We start from the raw sequence: 22,313 nt of genomic DNA on the forward strand, positions 1-22,313 counted from the left end.
GCTTACTTGACTGGTTTGAGATATGCGACGTGTACGATTATACAGTGCCATAGAATCTCCCTCTCGTGTTCTTTCAATTCGCCATCCCCATGCCAGCATAGTTTTTAGTGATTCTTTGATTGGCCATCGATAAATTTCTTTCTCCTAGAAGAACAGACATTGAATAAATGCTTTGTTTATTAAGTAGCTATAAAGAGATAAAAATAACCATTGAGCTTTTGCCTAGTAATACTGAGATGCAAAGAAATGTACAGAAATCAGCCCTTATGGCCCACGGATACTGCAAAGAAGCGAATAAATCATATAAGATATAAAAAAAAAGTTTATTTATCATTTCAGAGGCAGGCAGAAGAATTCTAGCCCTGCAGGAAGCTGATGATCACAGGGACAATCATGTTAATGGCATGCTCAGATATGAATTCAAAGGTGGAGCAGTAATTACCAGGAGTAATGCAGTCTTTTGTCTGCTACATGAAACAAAAGAACACAATCATAGAACCATTAAAAAAGTCTATGTTGAAATGGACCTCTGGACATCATCTGGCTCAAACTTCTGTTGAGGTCAGATAAGGTAACCTAATGGAGCTATCAGTGGTTATCAAGATTAGGTTATCTACAGCTTGCCATGTCATGCTTTGAATATTTACAGCACAGGTGATTTCACCACTTCTCTGGAAAACCTATTCCAATGTTTAAGTTATCAAGATAAGAAGGATTTCCAGAAAGCATTTCTGCTGGAGCAACTTACACCCACTGCCTCTTGTCCAGTCATTGTGCATTCCTGTGAAGAGAATACATCCATCTTCTCTATAACTAGCATTTAGGCACTGGGAAACCAAGATTATATCCCTGTCAGCTTTCTCTTCTTTAAGCTGAACAAACCCAGTTCCTTCAGCCTTGCTTCATTTATCAAGTTCTCCAGCCTTCTAATCATCTTGGTAGCACTCTGCTGGAGACCAGACAAAGCCTAAACCTAAGTATTCACTAAGCAAGCCAGCATTCCTGTATGACCTTCCTGTAAAAATATACTGGCAATATGACATTTCAGTTTCACCATAAATTATGCCATATAAATTCAGCCATGAGAGAAAATAGGTTGAGGGGCCAATTTATTGTACAACAAAACCCTTCTACGTCTTTTTGAGGTTTTGAGGAAAGCAACAACCACACATTAAATCAAGTACTCTAAATAGGTTTTTTTGAAGTGATGTAAACACAAGGTGATATTTTAACAGTGAATGAAGCAATCTTCCAACCATCTTGAATGAAGAACGAATGAATTCTTTACCTTTTCAGATAGTAACTTATATTGTTTCATTAATGGTTGCACTTTTGCAGATTCGGAATACGTTTCACCATATGTCCATCCATTGGCAAACTGAAAACAGTAATAATAAGAGAAAAAAATGGAGAAAAGCAAAAAGTTACCAAAAAATCCTATTTTTACTGGTACAAGGGAACTGAAGAACGCTTCTGCAGGGCTGGTTGCTTAAAATTTCCTTTCTATTACTTTATCAACATTTTCTCAATCAACGTTTATTTTATCTACATGTAATTGAAGGAATTCTGTAGCATGTCATCTTTTTGAAAATATTAGAAAAAGCTAATATTTCAATACATTTTTCTTTTAAATATTTATATAGAGCAGCATAGTGTGCTATAGTTGAGGAACTATTTTTAATACTAGACACACAAACAGCACAAATGAATAAAATCCCTAAAGAGGTTTTTGGATTAAAAAAAAAAAAAAAAAAGAAATTTCAAGTCAATAAAACTCTTAATCAATTAGCAAGTATATTTACTCAAAAGTCCACAACAAAAATAATGAAATGATGAAACATTACTTTTAAATACTCATGTGCACTTACAGAACTTTCCCCCTTGAGGCATTTCAAGAACATATAGGTTTATAACTTATCTACTTACCATGTATAATAATAATAATAATAATAATAATAATAATAATAATAATAATAATAATAATAATAATAATAATAATATCCAGAGTAAAATATTTTAAAGATTAAATGGATTCAAATAAAAATTCCCATTTTGTTTAACAGGAATGTAGATTTTACCTTTTCCATTGACCATTTGTCATGAGAGTGTTCTGCATATTTGTTAATGAAATATTCTAGCTTTTCAGGGATTGTAATGCTGAAAGGGAAGAGAAAAACGGCCATTATATCACAAGTGCTAAAGTGTGGATGCTTTTGTTTGAAGAAAACTTTCAAATAAATAATTAGTAGTGTGTACATCCATTCAAAGCATCTTACTGTGCTCTGTTTCCTCACATACAGTGGGCTCCACGCCCCAGTTAAATCAAGGGGGAGGGGAAAAAAAAAAAAAAAAAAAAAAAAATCTGAGTTACTTAGTGGGCACTGAACGAGAACCACAGCTATTGTAGAAATTTTATTTCTTCAACACACATGTGCAGTAAAAAAAAATCAATAATGATACTGAGCACTCACACTTTTTGTCACATATTTATATTACTAACATTAATTTTCTTAAGATTAAAGATATAAAACTATGACTCAGTTTCAGAAATATGGTAGTAACTTATTGCACCTATCCATTAGAAACTAAGTGTGGTAACAGTCCTTTTTGAAACACAATCTACTTTTTATATTCCTAATAATTTTATTATATGCTTGAAGCACTGTAACTTAAAAGGTATATGCTCAAGGCTTTATTTTCCAAGGTCTCAGTGACTATTAAAAATATTAAAATCCTTACTAAAAATAGAAAAAAAACCCACAAATGTATACACTAGCCCTTCAACAGGTGTACAAGACAACGCAGAAATTAAGGCTTCTTAAACAGTAAAGGAAAAGCAGCTATCCTTAACTGTCAAACAAGCACTATAGACAAAATTCCCTTCCAAAAATACTTTATCAAATATCAGCATTTTTCTGGATATGCAATCCTACAAATGAAAGGCAGTAATTGCTTCTTGATCACTGATGAAATAGCAAAATCTTTCCTCCTAAGACAAAAAATTTTGGCAGCAAAAGTATTACAGTGCCACCTACTGCAAAGTAGAAGATTCTGATTTTTAATCTTCAGTCATAGGGTAGGAAAAAACAGAGACGTAAAACAAAACTATGACAGTTAGTTACAGTTTACAAGAGCCTAACAACACTCAAAGGCCAGAAAATATTCATCCAGCATGGTCATTAGGGTTTTTTTTTTATTGTTTGGAAATGTGTATTTCAAGGGGAACTCTAGTAATGGTATAATATTTTGAGTAATTTCAGAAATGCAATAAATTGACAAGTACAATAATGTCAAATATTATGTAGAGCTTCATATAAATAGGTCTAGGACCAGTAAGTCTCATGATGCAGGATCTGCATGTTAAAAGAACATAGGATAGCTTTGAAGAGACACAGATAAAAGTAGTGCTTGCTTTGTCTTGAATCATCACAGAACTGTTGACTCCCATGGTAATGAGGTGACTGATGATTTAGGTAATGTTAAGTAATATTTTCTGAGTTTTACAAATATATTCTGAATATCTACAATTTTCTTCTAAAATGACACCGGAGTAATCTTCAATTAGTTAAACAATATTGTACTATCCTTACTAAATTTTGTTAAATCTTCGTATACCTTAAATGCATCTTAGACATGAATTTTAATGGTCACTGACATTATTTCTATATTCCAGTCTAGATTATGGCTTTTACTACCATATTTTGATGTGCATACATGTCCAAGCATACTGTAACAAAAGCATCAATCTAGTGACAGCATTCTGTGTTCTGAACGTTAATCCAGAATGAAAGGTCACAAAGGTAGTTGAAGCAAATGTCTTACACGTGGCATTTTTCAAGATATAGTGCATAAACACTCTGCTGTAAGACTATTCTATACAAAAGAGGATGAGGTGCTGGCTGTAGTAAAAAATCAGGGCAAAAAAAAATGCCATTTAGATATGCATTTTGTCTGGCTAATGTACTTAAAAAAACATGGTCAGAGTCTGACTACCCAGAGAAAACAAAGATCTTTCTGCCCAAATCCCCATTATTGATAGTAAAAAGAAATCATATGGGTGCATGATCATCATAATTTTCTGTATCTACACTGTCATTCACACACACTGGAATATGTCTTGACATATATTAACAACAACAGGGTTGATGTAGACTAGTTCACTTTTTCTGCTCCTAAAAACATTCTCATTTGTTTGCAGCAAACATACAAAGGTACCTGCACAGTCCTATCTTCAGGCAGAAAATGCATTAAAAATGTTCTATGTTAACCAAGAAATTAGATATGTAATTGGATATTTATTGCTTTATATGATTTAAAATACATACATAAATAAAAAATAAAAATATAAATTTAAGGTCTCTATTTTGTTTAGAAGATATGGGTTCAGAAGAGAATAAAAGCTGTAAGTTCAACATCATAGCCAACAACAGACTCCATTCATCTTTTACACATTCATAATAAAAAAGAAATATAGTTGCAAGAAAATAATTCCTTACTTTGATGTATCAACAGGTTGAGGATTAAAGTTCCCATCTGAATCCATCGAAGACTGTTTTTCCACCATACTGACATAGTTTGATTCCATATAGTCTGGAGGTAAGGCCCCTGCGACTGCGCTCAAACAAGGCAAAGCCAATTTGAACAGTTCTTGTTCATACTTCTGTGGAACACACAGGGGACAGAAAGCGAGTAGTGAATGGAAGCTATCAATACCACTGCTGAAACTGATACAGCTATAGGTGAAACCAAGCAGCCACAGAATGGCTTTCTTACTCGGTGTGAAATTGAATTTTTGTTCTGAAACTTAAGGAAATTGACTGTCCAAAGCATATTATTCACTATAGATAAACTTAGAATAAAGTCTTGCTCTTGCTGAAGTAAATGGGGAAAGTATCGATCTCACTAAAAGCAACACTAGACATTTTTCAGATGTCTGGGAAGAGAACATAGTACAGGAATATGCAGAGCATTTCTAAATACCTCAAATTTGAAATGAAACTCACAAAATTTTAAGCAGGTTGGTTAAAAATAATTACAGAATGAGCAGTAAATACATGCCAAGGTGTATTATTAAACTTTTGTCCAACACAGGATTCAGTCAAGGGTGATGAAACTACAACTACTAAGCAAAGGACTATGCTCTTGGTTTAAGGAAGGACAGTGTGTGAGGTAGAAAAGTGCAGCTTTCAGTCACTTGCAGATGCTTGAATTTGCTTTTGGGGCTCTGAAGTGTAGTTGGCCTGTATAGGTACACCTCAAGATTACTTCATTAGCTATATAATTTTTTTTTAATGACCAGACAAAATGGCATACCTATGTTAAAGCAGAAGCTAGAAGAGGAAGATCTAAAGCTACTAAAGCCTGTATTTTTCCCTTTAAAGTGGACAATACAGTGGTGACAAAAGCTGAGTAAAAATGACAGATTAAAGAAAAAAGGTTACACAGTAAGGCTTTTACAGTAGTAGATGGATATTAAAATTAAGTACCTTTTGAGACAAAGCATCAAAAATACCCCAGAACAACTTTCTGGATAAATGAAGTTCTTCTTCTGAGGCAGCACCAAAGTTACCCCATCCACCTGGCAAACAATAATACTTCCAGCATCTTTCATAATGATTTGTCAGCAACTAAAACAGAACATATTTTGAAAGCAAATAAAATACAACTGTTGATGTTCTTCCCTTCTGGCACTTGACCATTACACAGACATTGCCAGAAAAATTTCTAACTTTTATCAAGAAGCCATATTGTGTATCTATTCTTTAAATCATCAGTGGATATACACACAGAATGAGCAGTTCTTTCTTTTAACATTAGTGGCATATGCAAAAAGCATGTGACAAAGGATAATTTTTCCCAACACCACAAGAACTCTGACAGCTCAGCTGAAGACAAGAATTCACCTCCATCTGTGCGTTCCCATTCCAAACGCTGCTGCTTGGTGGGTACGACAGTAGAACTATGATTTCCCCTAGTTCCCAATTACACTACTTACATGTATTGTTGAATACAACTCCCAGCATACCTCATCTTTTCTGTGAATTGTAAAGCCTGCTATCAGTCTGCCCTCCTGCCCTCTGTTACAATTGGCAGAGGAGCTTTATCCTTTCTCCCTCTCTTTCATTAAATACATATTTCAGGGATACTTTCTTTTTAAGTGGTTACAAGATTTCAAATTATCATGGACTCAAATGATGCAAGGAGCTGCTACTGGGTATTTGCAAAACTAAACGTTGTACTCAGTGTGTCCTCTATGTTCCCAAGTCACAGACAAGAAGACGAACAATTAGTTGTACATTTAAAGGCAATCCCAAACAACAAATACCTGGCAACAGCAAAGTATGAAAACCTAGTCCTACTCAGGGGCAGATTTTCCTAAGGCACAAAATGATTGTTCTAAAAAATTTAGCTAAGATTTAAATTCAGAATTTATTTTAACAGTTTCTCAGAGAAAAAGAAGATTGTCTCAACATCCCTTTGCAAACTATGTTGGCAAAATATTACAAGTCGTCATCAGCAAAGAGCTGACAGAATTCCCTTTTTACTAGTCAGAACAAACACCAAGATGGAAAAATGCAGATTTTCATAGCGCAAATGCGTAGAAATAGAGACAGGTATTAAAAAAAAAAAAAAAAAAAAAAAAAAAGAAAGAAGAGTAGAAGTGAGGATTTTGATAACAAAAAAAATATACCCTCAATACTGTGCAGTTCTGTTATACTTCTCATGGATCAGGGAAAAAAAAAAACAAAAACAAAAACCCTGAATCTATACAATGCATTAGTATATCTTCAGATTTAAATAATCTATTGTGATCTATTTATTACTTAAATTGTTAGATGATTAAAGAAAAAAGGGAGAGAGCACATAAAATGTAAAAAGACAGAAGCCAGTCTAAGATGTATTTGAAAACATTTTTTTCCAAAATAAATTCAATTGGCCAGACTTCAGGTTTGCTTTTGGACAACTTGTGAGTGCTAATGTATATGTACATATTTTTTAAATCTATCCAAGAGAAAAAGCAAGTTTACTCTTAGAGAAGTCCCTGATGATGTGCTGAATATGATTTAAGAGGAAATAAAAACAATGCAGCCCTATTTCAGAAAGTTCACACCAAATTATACAGGAAAAGCATCACAGATATGAATTCACATGCTGCCTAAACTGAAGTAATGTTTAATTCTAGAAATCAGCAAAGGTATTCACAGTAGATAGCACTCTATTCTGATTTAGCCTTCATTATTTCCTCCTCTTTTCCCATTCAAAAATTACACTTTCAGATGCATGATTAACTTGTAGCTATCTCTTTAGACTACTATAACCTGCTTGCTAGCACAAGCCCATAAGGAATATGCATGGTACTTTCAAATCAGAAGCTCATTAGTAGATAAAAGTAGGAGTCCATTGTTAGAGCACTGAAAATCAGCTTACTGTCAGTGAAACCTTTGAAAAGTTCTAGTTCAATCTTCAGATAGAGTTATGCATTTAGGTGTCAATGGACAAAATCATTTGCCCATGCTAACATCACAGTTCTCTTCATATTTTCCCTAAACCTGACTCGCCAAAAGGATCTAATTATTTCCTTCCTGTTCAGTTGAGCTATATGGGAAAGTCACTGCAGTCACGACCCTCACGATCATACAAACTTAGATGAACAGATCTCAGTGATCTGCGGTTGTTCTTCCACCCTAAAAAACCTGAAGAACCATAGCCGCACAGGGAGCACCAAGTTACTATCTGGTTTTTGCATCACATAAAACATCATAAAGCATTAGGAAGGTCCCCTTCAGGGCAGTATACTAAATTATCAACTCCTTTTCTCACACATAGGTGCTAAAGAATGGCTGCTCTGGCTTCTTCAGTTTGACTGAACATTTCTTGGGGGACTCAACCAAATTATGAAGTCCTTGGCAGGGGAAGACCATGCAGCAGGTCCTGGCTTTGAGACTAATGATTTAAATTCCTCACCCGAGGTCAGAGACCACAATCTGGCTAGTAGAAGTCTGCATAATTCTGAGGAGTATATTGGCAAATCAGATGTAAAATGCAATTAATCCTGACACGTGGCTTTTAGAGCATAAAGAAATATTAAATAAGAAAAGATTCAATATATTGTTCAAAGTTGTGGTGGGAAAGCACTAAAAGGGACTGCTGAAAAACAGCAGTAGGTAAGCTGGGAAATGATACATTTCTCAGAACTGTTGATGAAATCGGAGGAATCTTTAAGAAACATGTAATTTCAGAAAGGAAAAAAACCAAACATTTTTCTTGTGCGTTAGGAATCAGAACCAGAAAACACAGAGAAATCTTTGGGGGCTGACAACAAAATGGAAGATTATTAAAAAACATGTATTGCTTAGATTTCCAATCACAAACCACAGAAAAACAGTCTGTTTTCCAAGAGCAGGGAAAACCAATGCAGAGGGCAGAAGTAAAGGTACATACAGAATATCAATTGCTCTCTTCTTTTGTGCACTGGACTCTGCCCCCTGCCCCCAGGCGGTTTTATATTGTGTTTCTACATAGGCTTAAAAAAAAAAAAATATGGAGATCATTAAAGGAGAAGCAAACATTAGCCACAGACTTCATAATTCTTTATGGATGTATTAGTAAATTAGACTGAATTCCTGCCAAAGTAGAAATTTGTCTTTTAAGAACTATGGTCTTAGATTATTCCACAGCGGAGATAAAGTAACAAAGAAGATAGAGAATACTCTCCATGCAAAGACTTTCTGTCGCGTTTTGTTACAAGGAATGCTATTGAATATTAAAATATTCTTTTACCTTGAGAGGCATCTTTGCATGTTCATTTAACAGGGGAACATCAAAGACTAATCTTCTCAGCAAATGCTGCATCATGGAAGGTCGCAACTGCCTAAAAGCAGAGAAACCATTTCAAAAGGGTGTACCAGCAGAGTTTCACATAAATATTTAATAAATAAAGGTAACCTATCAGTTCCACGCCATTAAAATTCTTCAAATTCATAAAGCAATAGGATTTTGCTTGTGCTACTAAAAAAATACGTCTAAAAGAAAACCTTCTCAACAAGCTTCAAATCAAATCACTTAAAGAAGCAGAGAAAATACCTGATCAGAGAAAATTAGGAAAACAAAAAAAAAACCTGAATTTTGATAATATGTATTATGATGGACTGGAGGGATACAGGCTCCTTAGGAAGGACAGGCAGGGGAGCCGAGGAGAGGATGTCACTCCATTTGTCAACAACCAGCTGGAGCGCATGGAGCTCTGCCTGGGGATGGATGAGGAGCCAACCAAGAGCTTATGGGTCAGAATTAAAGGGAAGCCAGGGACATGTGATATTACAGAGGGAGTCTGCTACAGGCCACCTGGCCAGGAAGACTGAGGGGATGAGACCCTCTATAGACAGACAGGAGCAGCCTCACAGTCACAAGCCCTGGTCCTCATGAGGGACTTCAACCTCCCTGGTATTTGTTGGAGGGACAACACAGCAGGGCATAAGCACTTCAAAAGGTTCCTGGAAAGTATTCATGATAGCTTCCTTCTCCAAGTGACAGAGTAGCCAATGAGGAGACGTGCTACGTTGGACCTTGTTCTCACCAACAAGGAGGGACTGGTGGGGAATGTGAAGCTCAATGGCAGCCTTGGCTGCAGTGACCGTGAACTGGTGGAGTTCAAGATCCTTAGGGCAGTGAGGAGAGTGCACAGCAAACTCTCTACCCTGGACTTTAGGAGAGCAGACTTTGGCCTCTTCAGGGATCTGCTTGGCAGAGTGCCATGGGATAAAGCCCTGGAGGGAAGAGGGGCCCAAGAAAGCCGGTTAATATTCAAGGATCACCTCCTCCAAACTCAGGAGCAATGCATCCCAGCAAAGAGGAAGTCAGGAAAAAAAAAAGCAGGCAGCCTGCAGGGATGAACAAGGATCTCCTGGACCAATTTAAAAACAAAAAGGAACCCTACAGAGGGTGGAAGCAAGGACAGGTAGCCTGGGAGGAATGCATGGAAATTGCCCGAGCAGTCAGGGATTGCTTTAGGAAGTCCAAACCCCTGACAGACTTAAATCTAGCCAGGGACATCAAGGCTAACAAGAAAAGCTTTTTTAGGTACGTTGGGGATAAAAAAGACAACTAGAGAAAACGTGGGTTCTCTCCAGAAGGAAATGGAGACCTGCTTACCCAGGATATGGAGAAGGGTCATGTACTTAACAAGTTTTTTTGCCTCAGTCTTCACTGGCAAGGGCTCTAGCCACACTGCCCAAGTAACAGAAGGCAAAGGCAGGGACTGGGAGAATGAAGAACCGCCCACTGTAGAAGATCAAGTTCAAGAGCATCTAAAGTAACCTGAAGTTACACAAGTCCATGGGACCTGGTGAGATACATCTGTGGGTCTGGAGGGAAATGACAGATGAAATTGCTAAGCCACTGTCCACCATATTTGAGAAGTCACGGCAGTCCAGTGGGTTCCCACTGACTGGAAGAGGGCAAACATAAACCCCATTTTTAAAAAGGGGAACAAGGAAGAGCTTGGGAACTACGGGCCAGTCAAGTCTTACCTCTGTGTCTGGCAAGGTCATGGTGCAGATTCTCCCGGAAACCATGCTAAGGCACATGGTGGTGACCAGTGACAGCCAACATGGCTTCACTAAGGGCAGATTGTGCCTGACCAGTTTGGTGGCCTTCTACGATGGGGTTACAGCATTGGTGGACAAGGGATGAGCAACCAATATCATCTACCTGGACTTGTGCAAGGCATTTGACACTGTCCTGCACGACATACTTGTCTCTAAACTGGAGAGCCATAGGTTTGATGAATGGACCACTCATTGGATAAGGAAGGCACTCAGAGAGTGGTGGTCAATGGCTTGATGTCCAAGAGGAGACCAGTGATGAGTGGTGTTCCTCAGGGGTCAGTATTGGGCCCAGCCCTGTTTAACATCTTTGTCGGCAACATGGACAGTGGGATTGAGTGCACTTTTAGAGACGTGCTGACAACACCAAGCTGTGTGTTCCAGTCAATACGCTGGAAGGAAGGGATGCCATCCAGAAAGACCCTGACAGGCTGGAGAGCTAGGTTCATGCAAACCTCATGATGTTCAACAAGGTCAAGTGCAAGGTTGGGACAGCCTCAAGCACAGATACAGACTGGGTGGAGAATGGATTGCAAGCAGCCCAAGAAGGACCTGGGGATGTTGGTTGATGAGAAGCTCAACATGAGTCGACAATGCACACTTGCAGCCCAGAAAGCCAACCAAATTATGGGCTGCATCAAAAGAAGCATGGCCAGCAGGTCGAGGGAGGCAATTCTGCCTCTCTACTCTGCTCTGGTGAGACCCCAACTGGAGTACTACATGCAGCTCTGGAGCCTCCAACATAAGAAAGACATGGACCTGTTGAAATGAGTCCAGAGGGAGGCCACAAAGATGATCAGAGGGCTGGAGCACCTCACCTGTGAGGACAGGCTGAGAGAGTTGGGGCTGTACAGCCTGGAGAAGAGAAGGTTCTGGGGAGAGCTTACAGTGGCCTTCCAGTACCTAAAGGGGGCCTACAAGAAAACTGGAGAGGGACTTTTGGTGAGGGTATGTAGTGATAGGAAAAGGAGTAATGGCTTTAAAATGGAAGAGGGTAGATTTAGATTAGACATAAGGAAGAAATTCTTCACTATGAGGGTGGTGAGGCACTGGAACAGGTTGCCCAGAGAAGCTGTGGATGCCTCACCCCTGGAAGTGTTCAAGGCCAGGTTGGATGGGGCTTTGAGCAACCTGGTCTACTGGAAAGTGTCCCTGTCCATGGCAGAGGGCTTGGAACCAGATGATCTTTAAGGTCCTTTCCAACCAAAACCATGCTATGTTTCTGTGATGATTGTATGATCACCACGCCCATAAGAAAAGGCTATAACGTTCACTTCTTGTAATATATCTCAATGGCTCTTAAAAATATCCTAGAAACTAATAAAGACATAAGAACACTAACTCTTTAGATGTACTAAACAACACATGCAGCAGTGGGCACCAACTGGAAGGACAGAAGAAATAGGTATACCATGTACATTAGAATGGCATGGACATGAAACCTTTCCAGATAAACAGCAAACATTGGTCCATTTTATTGTTTCTTATCAAGGTAATATATACATACAAAAAATGATCTATGTGATACATTTTATAAAGAAATGCTATACAGTACTTTTTTACAGTAGTGTAATATAAAAGTCTGATTTCTGAACATATTTCCATATTATGCAAAAAAAATTTCCTGTGAAATATGAAAAAAACCTCTGGTGATTTGAAAGCCTAAATGTTGCTAACTTTAATTAGAAATTGAATTCATAAGCGCCTAGGTAAATTCTGATAATTGAGCCCATAGGCTTATTAAAAATATGAATAATAATCAACTTCTTTGAGATTGCAGATACCTAGACAAAATTTGTCCTGTAGGTGTCAATAATGAGGTATAACAATGTTAGCCACTGATTAGGATTTCAAATGTAACACAACATAAATAAAATCTCAGTAGAACTGTACAATCTAATCATCAACCATATGGCTAATCTGTACAGCTAAAAGTATTTAAATGGCACTTCAATGTATACAGAATTTCACATTTCCAGAGCGTTGTCTTTTTGCAGTACTTCCTCTTAACTAATTGCCAAGATTTTAATTTAAAAAACTCTGTAATAACAAAATATCTGAGGACCGCATATGAGTGATGAATAAAGTTGCAAACTGTACACAGTGTAATAAAAATATCACAATCATCTGCCAGAAAAAAAAAATCCCATTATACGACTGGTGCCATAGTTCTGCATTCTTATACTATAAATGTCGTAGGTTACTTTATCAATTAGCATTCCAGTACAGCCAGAAGTATTTTCTTACCCACAGATAGACAACAAACACTCTTCAATAGAATCCCGCTGAGCTTTCGTAAGAGAGCATCCCTTTGAGAGTCTATACACAGTATGTAATAAGGAATCGATGAGGGAAGCATGGTGCTCTGTGCCAGCAAAAAGAGGAGCACATCTGGTCAACAGAGGTAAGACTGCTGTGCAAAGGTATCGATTCAGAGCCAAAGCCATATCCGTAGCACTTAAAGCAGCCTAGGAATTAAATGGAACAAATTAGATTCGTCTCATCAATGCTATTACAAATGAAAATAATATCTTGTTTATTTTGCTTTTGTAGTAGTTATAAGGAGGGAAAGTTCCAAAACAAACAAATGAGGATTTGATACCTACTGGAAGCTGGAGGTCTAGCTTCTTAGCTTGCCTCTAACGTCTCACAGATGGCTTTTCTTTTGTTTTATTTTTAATGAATGAAAACATAAACACTAAAGGTAGCCATTCAAAAACAAAACCATTTTCAAGACCACATGAAAGAATGTCATAGTTGCTTAACAGAACACTCCAAAATAAGATAATACCAGTCAAGTTTGCATTTACAAAACTCAGTATGTTTCTTGTTCCAATCAAGCTCAAGTTCCAAGTGAGGAAAAAATCCTCATCTGCTCTTTCTTAAATAACAACATAACAATTATTATATCATCATCATTTTCAGAAAAATGTTGACATAAAAGGTCAAATTGTCTTAGCCTTCATACGAGCTCTCTAAACCTAATCTTTCTTGACCAAGTCAGCTAATAAAAATTATATGGAAACAAGACTCACAGAAAAAAAAAGGCAGAAATTCTGAGAAGGAATTCCTAAATAACAATGTAGGTGTCCCTAATAAACACATGGAGATAAACACTTTCTGTTTATCTCTGGAAAAAGGCTCTCAGTTACACATTTCATTGCATCTTTTATGGATATAGGTATCAATGGGGGCTTTTTATAAAGCGAACATCATTCTGCAGGACGCTTCCTCACTGTTCTTCAAGTATTCTCAACGTTCAGCAGCAACAGGCAGCTCATCCAGCATTTGAGAAATACAGAAGATAATATGAAGAAATAATTTATTTTTTTCGCAGGATGAAAAATGCTGCAGTGTTCTGTAAGACAATGGAAACCCTTACCGTATCTAAAGAAGCAGCAGCACGAAGATCTGGCAGAAAGCCAACTTCAAGAAGGTGTAGAAGAAAATCCTGGTCCTCAATTCCATAGACCCTGTCAAGGAATAAAACCATGGCTGCCTTGTGATCTGGGCAAAACCCCGCAGACATGTCAGGTTCCACCACAGTACCATCTAAAAGGAAGAAATAAGATCTCAATGACAAAGATCATCCTTCATCAGCAGACTAGGCAGTCATGCTACTACTTGTCAGAGGTTTTAAGTCTCTGTTAATATCTAAGCATCTTCCCCATAGGTTTGTTACACAAAGGCAACATATTTGTAGTTAACTGAAAAAGAATGCATGAGGCAAATTCGACTTCAAAGTCCATACATATTATTCTGTTCATGCTTTGTGTATTAAGGGATTCTTATCGGTTCATATGCTAATATGATAAGTAACCCAAAACATACTAATTCATCTGTTGAACTACTGCTTCTTAGAAGAAGCAGACAAAAAGTAAAAAATACAACAATTCCACATCAAACACCCCAGGAATACAGCACTGGTCAGTGTATCTGTAATGTATGACAATGGATTAAGATTGTGCTAAGAAGACCTCTGTATCTGAAAACTTCTAAAATATCTGAAAGTAATTCATTTAAATATTTTTAAATTTTGATACCTTCATTTTCAAAACCCAATAAACAATTCTGTCTCTCTGAGCTGTACTCTATGCTACTGAGATACCACCTACAGATCTATTACTATTTGCAATATAAATAAATAATGGTGTAATAGAATGATTTTTATTTCTTCTACTGTAGGGGCTATTAGGCATTCTTGTGCCGTAAATCCCCAGATAATCCATGTTGCAATTATAATGTCCTCTCTCCAGACACCCAAAAAAGATTATCTAATTCATTTCCCTTTCATATTGATGCTCACATAGCTCCCACTATTGCAATTAATTCTACATAGGCAGAAAACAAAAAAATGCATTTGCGTATGTATGTCACAGCTATAACTTCACCACAGTTGCTGAAGAACAACTCTGGTGTCTTAGTAAGATCTGCTAGAAACAATTGATAGGGTTAGAACAGTAAAAGCTAAAGATTATGGTATCAAGAAAAGAGGTTGTAATTTTAAAAATATATTAGAAAAATAGAAAGTATGTATTTTTAAATTTCTTTATAAAGTTGTAATAAATTTTCATGAGTCAATTTAAATGAATGGGATTTATATCAGTGATTTAAGTATAGACAGAATTATTACCTATAGCATGCAGAAAAGTTTTTGAAACATGTTTGAAATACTCATGATTTATCTTCTAATTAACATAATAAATAATTTAAATTATATAACATTTTTAAATACTGAGAGAAATATGAGTATCAATATGTTGTTTAATTACAATACATAAGAATGGGATGGGAGAAAAAAAGCGTAGAATAATCATCTTACCTTTAGCTATAGTTGGCATGTGGAAAGGAATACTAATTACTCCCACCAAATCTTCCAGTGGAATCAAAGACCGTAGAATTGATCTGATTCTAATGGCTTCCCCTTTACCAGCATGGATTAGCTAAGGAGAATGCAAATAAAAAAAAATCAAAAGGTCTTCTTTTTATCTTCTACATGTTTTCCTGTTCTGGAAACTTCCTGATCCATAGATAGACATGAATGACTGCTCTCAAAAATCACATTATAATTAATAATGTAAATTTCATGCAATCTGTATTTATCTGCTGTATTTTGAATGCAAATGTGCAAAGTTCAGAAATCTAGATGTTTGGTTATTAAATAAGACTAAGCCCATTTTCAGAATGGAATGTTAGGTAAAGTAGGGGAACAAAGCATTAAAATGTGGCACATGGAAGGAGGAGGAGGGGGGAAGCGAAAGCAGATTTTCAGATTAAAAAAGCCAGTTTTTCTGTCCTTGCCAAATAACAACACTTTCAGGTATCCCAGTTGTTTTTGGTTTGTTTGTAAAAAAGGGAGATGGAGAGAAAACAAGGCAATTTTTTTTTATTCAAACAATACAGATATTCATACACTGACCTTACTATATCGATCTCTCTCTCCTTTGTCAAGTTACCAAACTGCACAAATCTAATACTGATCTATACTAATCTATATGAATTAGGGCACATTTCAGGGTGAAATGCGAAACTATGCATAACTAAGTAGAATTTCTGAAGAACAGGAAGGTATTTTGAATCATAAACAACAAAGATTTTCAAATAGTTTCAAGCTCTTAGGAAGTAAGTGGTAAGGGCTTCGTTTTTGTATTGTAAGTGTCTAATTCTTTGTATATAATGCCTGAAATAGTGACATCTCACTTTTGAGAAGGTTTGTCAGTGTGAATAAACTAATGTGTATGTCCAGGGACAATGCTTATTCCTATGTTTTAAAAGAACACTCTATAATATTTACTCTTTTATATGCAATTTAAACAGTCTGTTTAAATAAATGTATGAAAAGAGTAAAATATGTTTTAAAAAATAAATCACTATCACAATAAATAGGGAAATTTGAGGAGTATAATTGTCGCAGTGGACAATCAAACCGTATTCATGACAGAAAGTTGCTGAAGACCAACGATAGGGAACAATAATAAGAAAAACAACAGAATAATTCCTTTAAAAAAAACAGATTCTGATTAGGTTACAGAAACTCCTTGCAAATCAGCAGATGAACTCATTATAATATATATTGAGATACTATGTAATCATACCACTGCTTGAATACCCGATAACGTGTTACTGTGAAAAAGCCAAACAGCAAACCACCGAACAATCAGTAAAACAACTATGCCTTTACTTTCCAATGCATGAAGACGTAAAACTTACATGCATTTCAGGGGCACAACGTCCTAAGAGATCAATCAAAGCAGCATAAAAGGTCATAATTGCATTTCCCATGTGAATAGTGTCATCTTCGTGTTCTTCCATTTCACTGTAATTAGTTAAATGTTAAAACAATTAAAAGATTAAAAAAAAATACAAGAAAGTTTTTACATCAGCAATAAATAAAGGAAATCTGCTCATAGGTTTAACAGCTTACGCATGGTAGTAGACTAGTAGACTTTTATCAGACTAACAGAATGAAATTTGTTCCTAAAAGATTGTAGTGACATCTGCATTGTTACCATTTATCTGCCCCATTTTGCATCAAGGGACTGATTCTTATCTGACTGACAAAGAACAAACGGAATTCTAAAGAGGATTTAATATTTAGAGAGTGTTACTTAAATTAACAGTGCAAAAGAAGCACTATTTGGCAGAAGACAAATCTCTACTCTCCATAGAATTCAAAGCAGAATGCAGTTCTTAACTCAGATGTTGAAACAAACAAGTCATTTCATGACTAACATTATAAAACAAACAATCAAAAATGATGGCAATGTAAGCCATTCCACTGCACCTACAGGGTTTTGCTAGATCCATTACTTGGGGAAGGTCCATCTCTTGTTGGATCTTCTGATATTTGTATCGCTTCCTCCATGGCAGCAAGTAATCCATCGCCTCCTTCTCCTCTTAGAGCTGGACCAAAACACTCAGGTCGACGGATAAGCAGTCTAACTACAACATTAGCATTCTCCTCCACACTCTCTCCTGCCACACAGAACAAATATTAAGATTTAAGATTATATCAAAAAGACTTTAGAAATATAATCAGAAAAAGGTACACAAAAGTGCAGAAGGTATCCATCAGTAGATACTTTTAACTACAAAACAGTTCAAATATCATGACAAAGTTAAATAAAAACACATACTCTTTTTTATTGTAATAAAAGCTATGAAATAAAACATGATTAAATTCAAAATCAAATACAGCCAAAGAAGTAACAATGTAATAAAGGACGTTTAAAGCATCACTGAAGCTACTGATTTGTCGTAAAGACTCACAGTCAAGTGAGAGAGTTAATGAGAGGACCAATATAGCTGCTGAACACTGAAACTGGATTATCTATATCTTCATCATATGATGGGAGTTTGGCTCTATGTCTAGCATGAGTTTTATCACAAGAAGATTTAGGGGACTCGGCTCTACTTCCAAAGGAGATGTTGGCATTTCAAAGACTAAAGATAGGTCTAAAAAATGGGGCATAGGCTTGTAGGACCCTATATGACTTGTGAAATGGGCATCTAAGTCAATGTGTGCCTCGCACAATTCTACTCTTTCTGCAAATTGTCCTTTAAGTTTATGGTAACTTACCAAGTTGGCTTGTATTATTATTATTTCAAATGACAAAATTATTTGGACATTAGAGGAAGTTACAGAATGTATAGGCTTCTACCCTACCATTGCAAAAAACAGCAAAACGAAGAAAATCCAAGTATCGCTCTCCTTCAACTGGATTCCATCCGATGTCTGGGTAGCCTTTACAAATCAACAAAGGACAACTCTGCAATCCACATCCAGCCAAATAGCGAACCACCTAATAGCAAAGTTAAGATGAAAAATACATTAATTGAGAAAAAGAAGAGAAGTGCAGTTTCAAAGGGAAGCATCCTCACATGTTGTCTCAGATATGGTGTCCACCTTCTATTACACCTGACAAAACTGTATCATATTTTGGGCAAATCAGAAGAGTAGCCTCTTTCTTAGTTCACTTTCCCAGTCTTTTCCTATTTCTCCCATGAACTGTAAGACCTTACTTATCTCAACTCCATTTTTCTTCTCTAAATCACTACATTGCTATCTACATCTCATTTCCCTTGCAACCCTGAGCTGTACAAAACACACTATTCATATTTGAAAATACGTCTTCTAATATAACTCACAGATCTACTTTTTTGTTTTAAGCTTTCCTTTTCACTTGCCTTTTTTCTTTTTTTTTTCTTTTTAAACACACAGCAGTAACACTCTCTGTAATTTGACCTACAGTCTCAGTAGTTATCAGTTGGCCCACTCGCTTCCAGACTTCAATAACTGAAAGCATAGCCTTCAACCAGTTTAGACAGCTGCTTTTTGCTGACCATTCATAAGAATGGTAAGTCTGTCCTTTTAAACACACATGGTCCCTCTTCCTGTTCCAAGAAAGTATCATTTACACTCATATTACTCCTGACAGATGCTTTCCTACAAAGGTTATAGCATCTCCAGAATTGGAGGTCTTCAAGAACAGTTGGACAATGTATTCCACTGTCTCACTTTCCATTAGAAAGTGGTTTTTAACATGTATCTTGAATCTGTCTTTCCATTATTAAAGTCGCTTCTCTTATCCACCACTGACATAGTAACCTTCTATTCCTTCTTGCAGCAGCAATTTATATATTCTGCACAATTGTCACATGCTCTCTTGAGTTTTTTATTCTTTCGCCTAATTGATCTGTTGTAGTTTAGCCCCGATCAGGACCAGACTACGCAGTCTCTCTCTCACTCCCCCCACCTTCCGAGAGAACAGGGAGAGATAATAGAAGAAAAACAGCTCGAGGTTTGAGATAAGGACACAGAGAGATCCTTAAAGTTACCGCTATGGACAAAACAGACTCAACTTGGGGAAAATTATTCATTTATTATTAAAACCAAAGCAGGATAATTAGAAAGAGAAGACTGCCCCCCACCCCTTCCCTCTTCCCAGGCTTAACATTATCTCTACTACCTTCCCCCTGCAAGCGGCACAGGGGGGAAGAGGGAATGGGGGTTATGGTCAGTTCATCACACATTATTTTACACCACTGCTTCGTCATCGGGGGAAGAACTCCTCACATTCCTCCCCTGCTCCAGCATGGGGTCCCACCCACAGGCTGCAGTTCTTCTTCAAACTGCTCCAGCGCGATCATTTTTCCACGGGTGCAGTCCCTCCAGAACAGCTGCCCCAGCACGGGCCCTCCATGGGCCACAGCCTCCTTCAGGGCTCCACCTGCCCCAGTGTGGGGTCCTCCATGGGCTGCAGGTGGATCTCTGCTCCTCTGTGGGCTGCAGGGGGGGGGAGCCTGCTTCACACCATGGTCTTCACCACGGGCTGCAGGGGAATCTTGGCCAGGAGCCACATTGCTCCCCCTCTAGGAAACAGGAATTTTCCGCTCTCTACAGGGGGAAAAATGCTTTATAAAGAAGCTACCAACCTTCTCCAGATCAGGCTCCCTTAAAGCTAGTGCAAGTTCATTGTTATCCATCACAGAGGCTGCTGCAACATCTAAAGGAGTTGATCCTCGCATAGAAGGAGAGGCTGTTAAAATAAATTTGTTTCAACGCCAACTTAAAAGCCAACAAATTCATAGGAAATACATTAACAATTTTTTTTAATAGAGTACAACATTTTGTCATCAGAGAGCGTGTGACTGTTAGCACATCATTTATACCACGCAGTTTATAATAAATTATCATGCACTCACATGAAATTTGATGTTGATATGAAATCAAAATACAATGCAGATGTTCAAGCTAGAAACAACTTTTCTTACACGTTCCTATTCTCATCACATACTTTATTTTAAGATCTCATTCTTTCCAATCTTACTAATTGACACAACTTTATTTTGATGAAAAGGCAGAGGAGATTTTATATCTAAACCTGACATTTTATAAAATACATCAAAATACAAAATATCTTTATACTTTAAAATACAAGATTTAGCATATAAGATTATATGTTCTTTTAAAAATGGCAGTCATTATAGCATTAGAAAAAGCTATGGTTTTCATATTAACATTCCAAATGCATTTGATTCAAGCACTTTCTCTCCAAAAAGATTTTTAGTTTATGCTTCTGTCCTATACATATAAATTAATAAGGAATTTGTGATCATAAAAAAAAATACTATGAAGATTCTAAATTATTATATATTCTCCATTACAAGTACTAAATTAAATAAAGGATAAATGTATCTCCTCTATAACACTTCAGCCTGGAAAAGAAAGCCTAACATTTTAAGAAAATTTCAAGGTTCATTTCTGGGCATCTATACATGCACATCCAGGCAAATGAGCTCTGTATTTCTCCTATTGCCATAGGTGTACACTGAAGAGTCTACAGAAGAAAGTGAAGGGGAACAAGCCTGAGTAGTGAGAAGTAAGCCCTAATGAAATGCTGCCAACACTTATCTATGATTCTCTTCATCAAAATCATAATTTTGTTCTGTTCCTCAAAATACGTAACTAAATACCGACTCTCTCTTAATGTCCAAGCACATACAAAAAAGCATACACTAAATTCCATGAACTTAATGCTATCATCAAGGTTTTGTTTGGAGTTAGCAATACAGTTAACGAAGATATTTTTGCCCCAGGTAAAGGAGAAATTTCAGCACAAACAGAGGGACACAGAAAATCACAGGTGGGAGTGTGTGTGTGTGTGTGTGTCTGTATGTATGTCAGCAGAAAGCTTTAAGATTTTGAGGTTTGTTTAGAATCTCAAAAGTCACACACTTATTACTTACCAAGGCCAACACTGCTGTTTTCCAATAAATAGCTAAGATGATCAAACATAGCTTTTTGATTCTGCCTGCTGATACGGCAAAAATAACATAGAAAACGACAGCAGTTTGCCACCATCTTTGGGAAAGTGATTTCCTAAGAGGCAATAAAACCAGATGGAAGCTCAAACTTAAGACAGGCATAAAACTTGCAAAAGATCATTTATGTAACACGTTTTTAACACACTAATATTTATGTATTGCATTCATTGCACCTCATTGAAGTTAACTGTTTAGGTTTCATCCTGGAATCAACAGGGCCTTGTCAGCAAGAAAATAACTCCTTAAGCTCTAAAGATCAAAGTATAAGCTTGAAAAACAAGGACTGAGTTCACCCATAAATTCTAGATTCAAACACGAAATAGTGTGAATGCTTAGATTCACAGAGTAATATTACATCTATTTTTAATTAGTTTCTAAAAAGATCTCCCCTTTAAAACTCAGTAAGCATATAATAAGATTCTCCTAAAAACTTAGTCAACTATTGTGCTAAGGGAAATCAGTAAGATATTATGGACTCAGTACCTCCAGTGACTGCTCAGTGTCTTACAGGATAAAGATTTGAACAGCTATATTCTAAGCTCTCTGTCTTCTACCAGTGAATTGCTTTACCTTGGATTCTCCTCCACCAAGCACATTTACCATCACTTCCATGACAGTTTCATGCATGCCTAAAGCTCTCATGAGATTTGGATGTTGGTAAAATACTTTATTATTCATGATGTCTCTACAGGAAAACAAAATTAAAAAAAAATGGATTAAAATGTTATGGACAAATAGTTTACTTATTATGTTATTCACAAAGGTGATTCTTTTGGGTGATTTTCACCCAAGGTGAAAAATTACCTCAGGGACTTTTTCAAGTAGAGTCTCAATCTCTCCTAATAGTCTACTTTTCTATGCACATTGTGGAAGAACCTGATC

The 22,313-nt window shown here is 36.7% G+C and overlaps 1 protein-coding gene across 1 annotated transcript in view; it reads right to left on the reverse strand.

Moving 5' to 3' along the window:
- The window catches only part of RYR2 (ryanodine receptor 2), a 430,134-nt gene that overhangs the window by 120,942 nt on the left and 286,879 nt on the right, over positions 1-22,313 (reverse strand). Inside the window, exons 42-56 of the mRNA XM_086745890.1 lie at positions 22,002-22,116; positions 21,354-21,486; positions 20,040-20,143; positions 18,271-18,406; positions 17,393-17,579; positions 16,815-16,920; positions 15,427-15,547; positions 13,987-14,156; positions 12,852-13,072; positions 8,782-8,872; positions 5,487-5,627; positions 4,497-4,660; positions 2,079-2,157; positions 1,289-1,378; positions 7-144 (exon numbers count right to left, since the gene is read on the reverse strand). Coding sequence (XP_086602016.1) covers positions 7-144; positions 1,289-1,378; positions 2,079-2,157; positions 4,497-4,660; positions 5,487-5,627; positions 8,782-8,872; positions 12,852-13,072; positions 13,987-14,156; positions 15,427-15,547; positions 16,815-16,920; positions 17,393-17,579; positions 18,271-18,406; positions 20,040-20,143; positions 21,354-21,486; positions 22,002-22,116 — 1,996 coding nt within the window. The remainder of the gene's footprint in view (positions 1-6; positions 145-1,288; positions 1,379-2,078; positions 2,158-4,496; positions 4,661-5,486; positions 5,628-8,781; positions 8,873-12,851; positions 13,073-13,986; positions 14,157-15,426; positions 15,548-16,814; positions 16,921-17,392; positions 17,580-18,270; positions 18,407-20,039; positions 20,144-21,353; positions 21,487-22,001; positions 22,117-22,313) is intronic.

This window comes from Chlamydotis macqueenii, chromosome 3 (assembly GCF_036417535.1).
Source record: "Chlamydotis macqueenii isolate bChlMac1 chromosome 3, bChlMac1.mat, whole genome shotgun sequence".
Lineage (NCBI taxonomy): Eukaryota > Metazoa > Chordata > Aves > Otidiformes > Otididae > Chlamydotis > Chlamydotis macqueenii.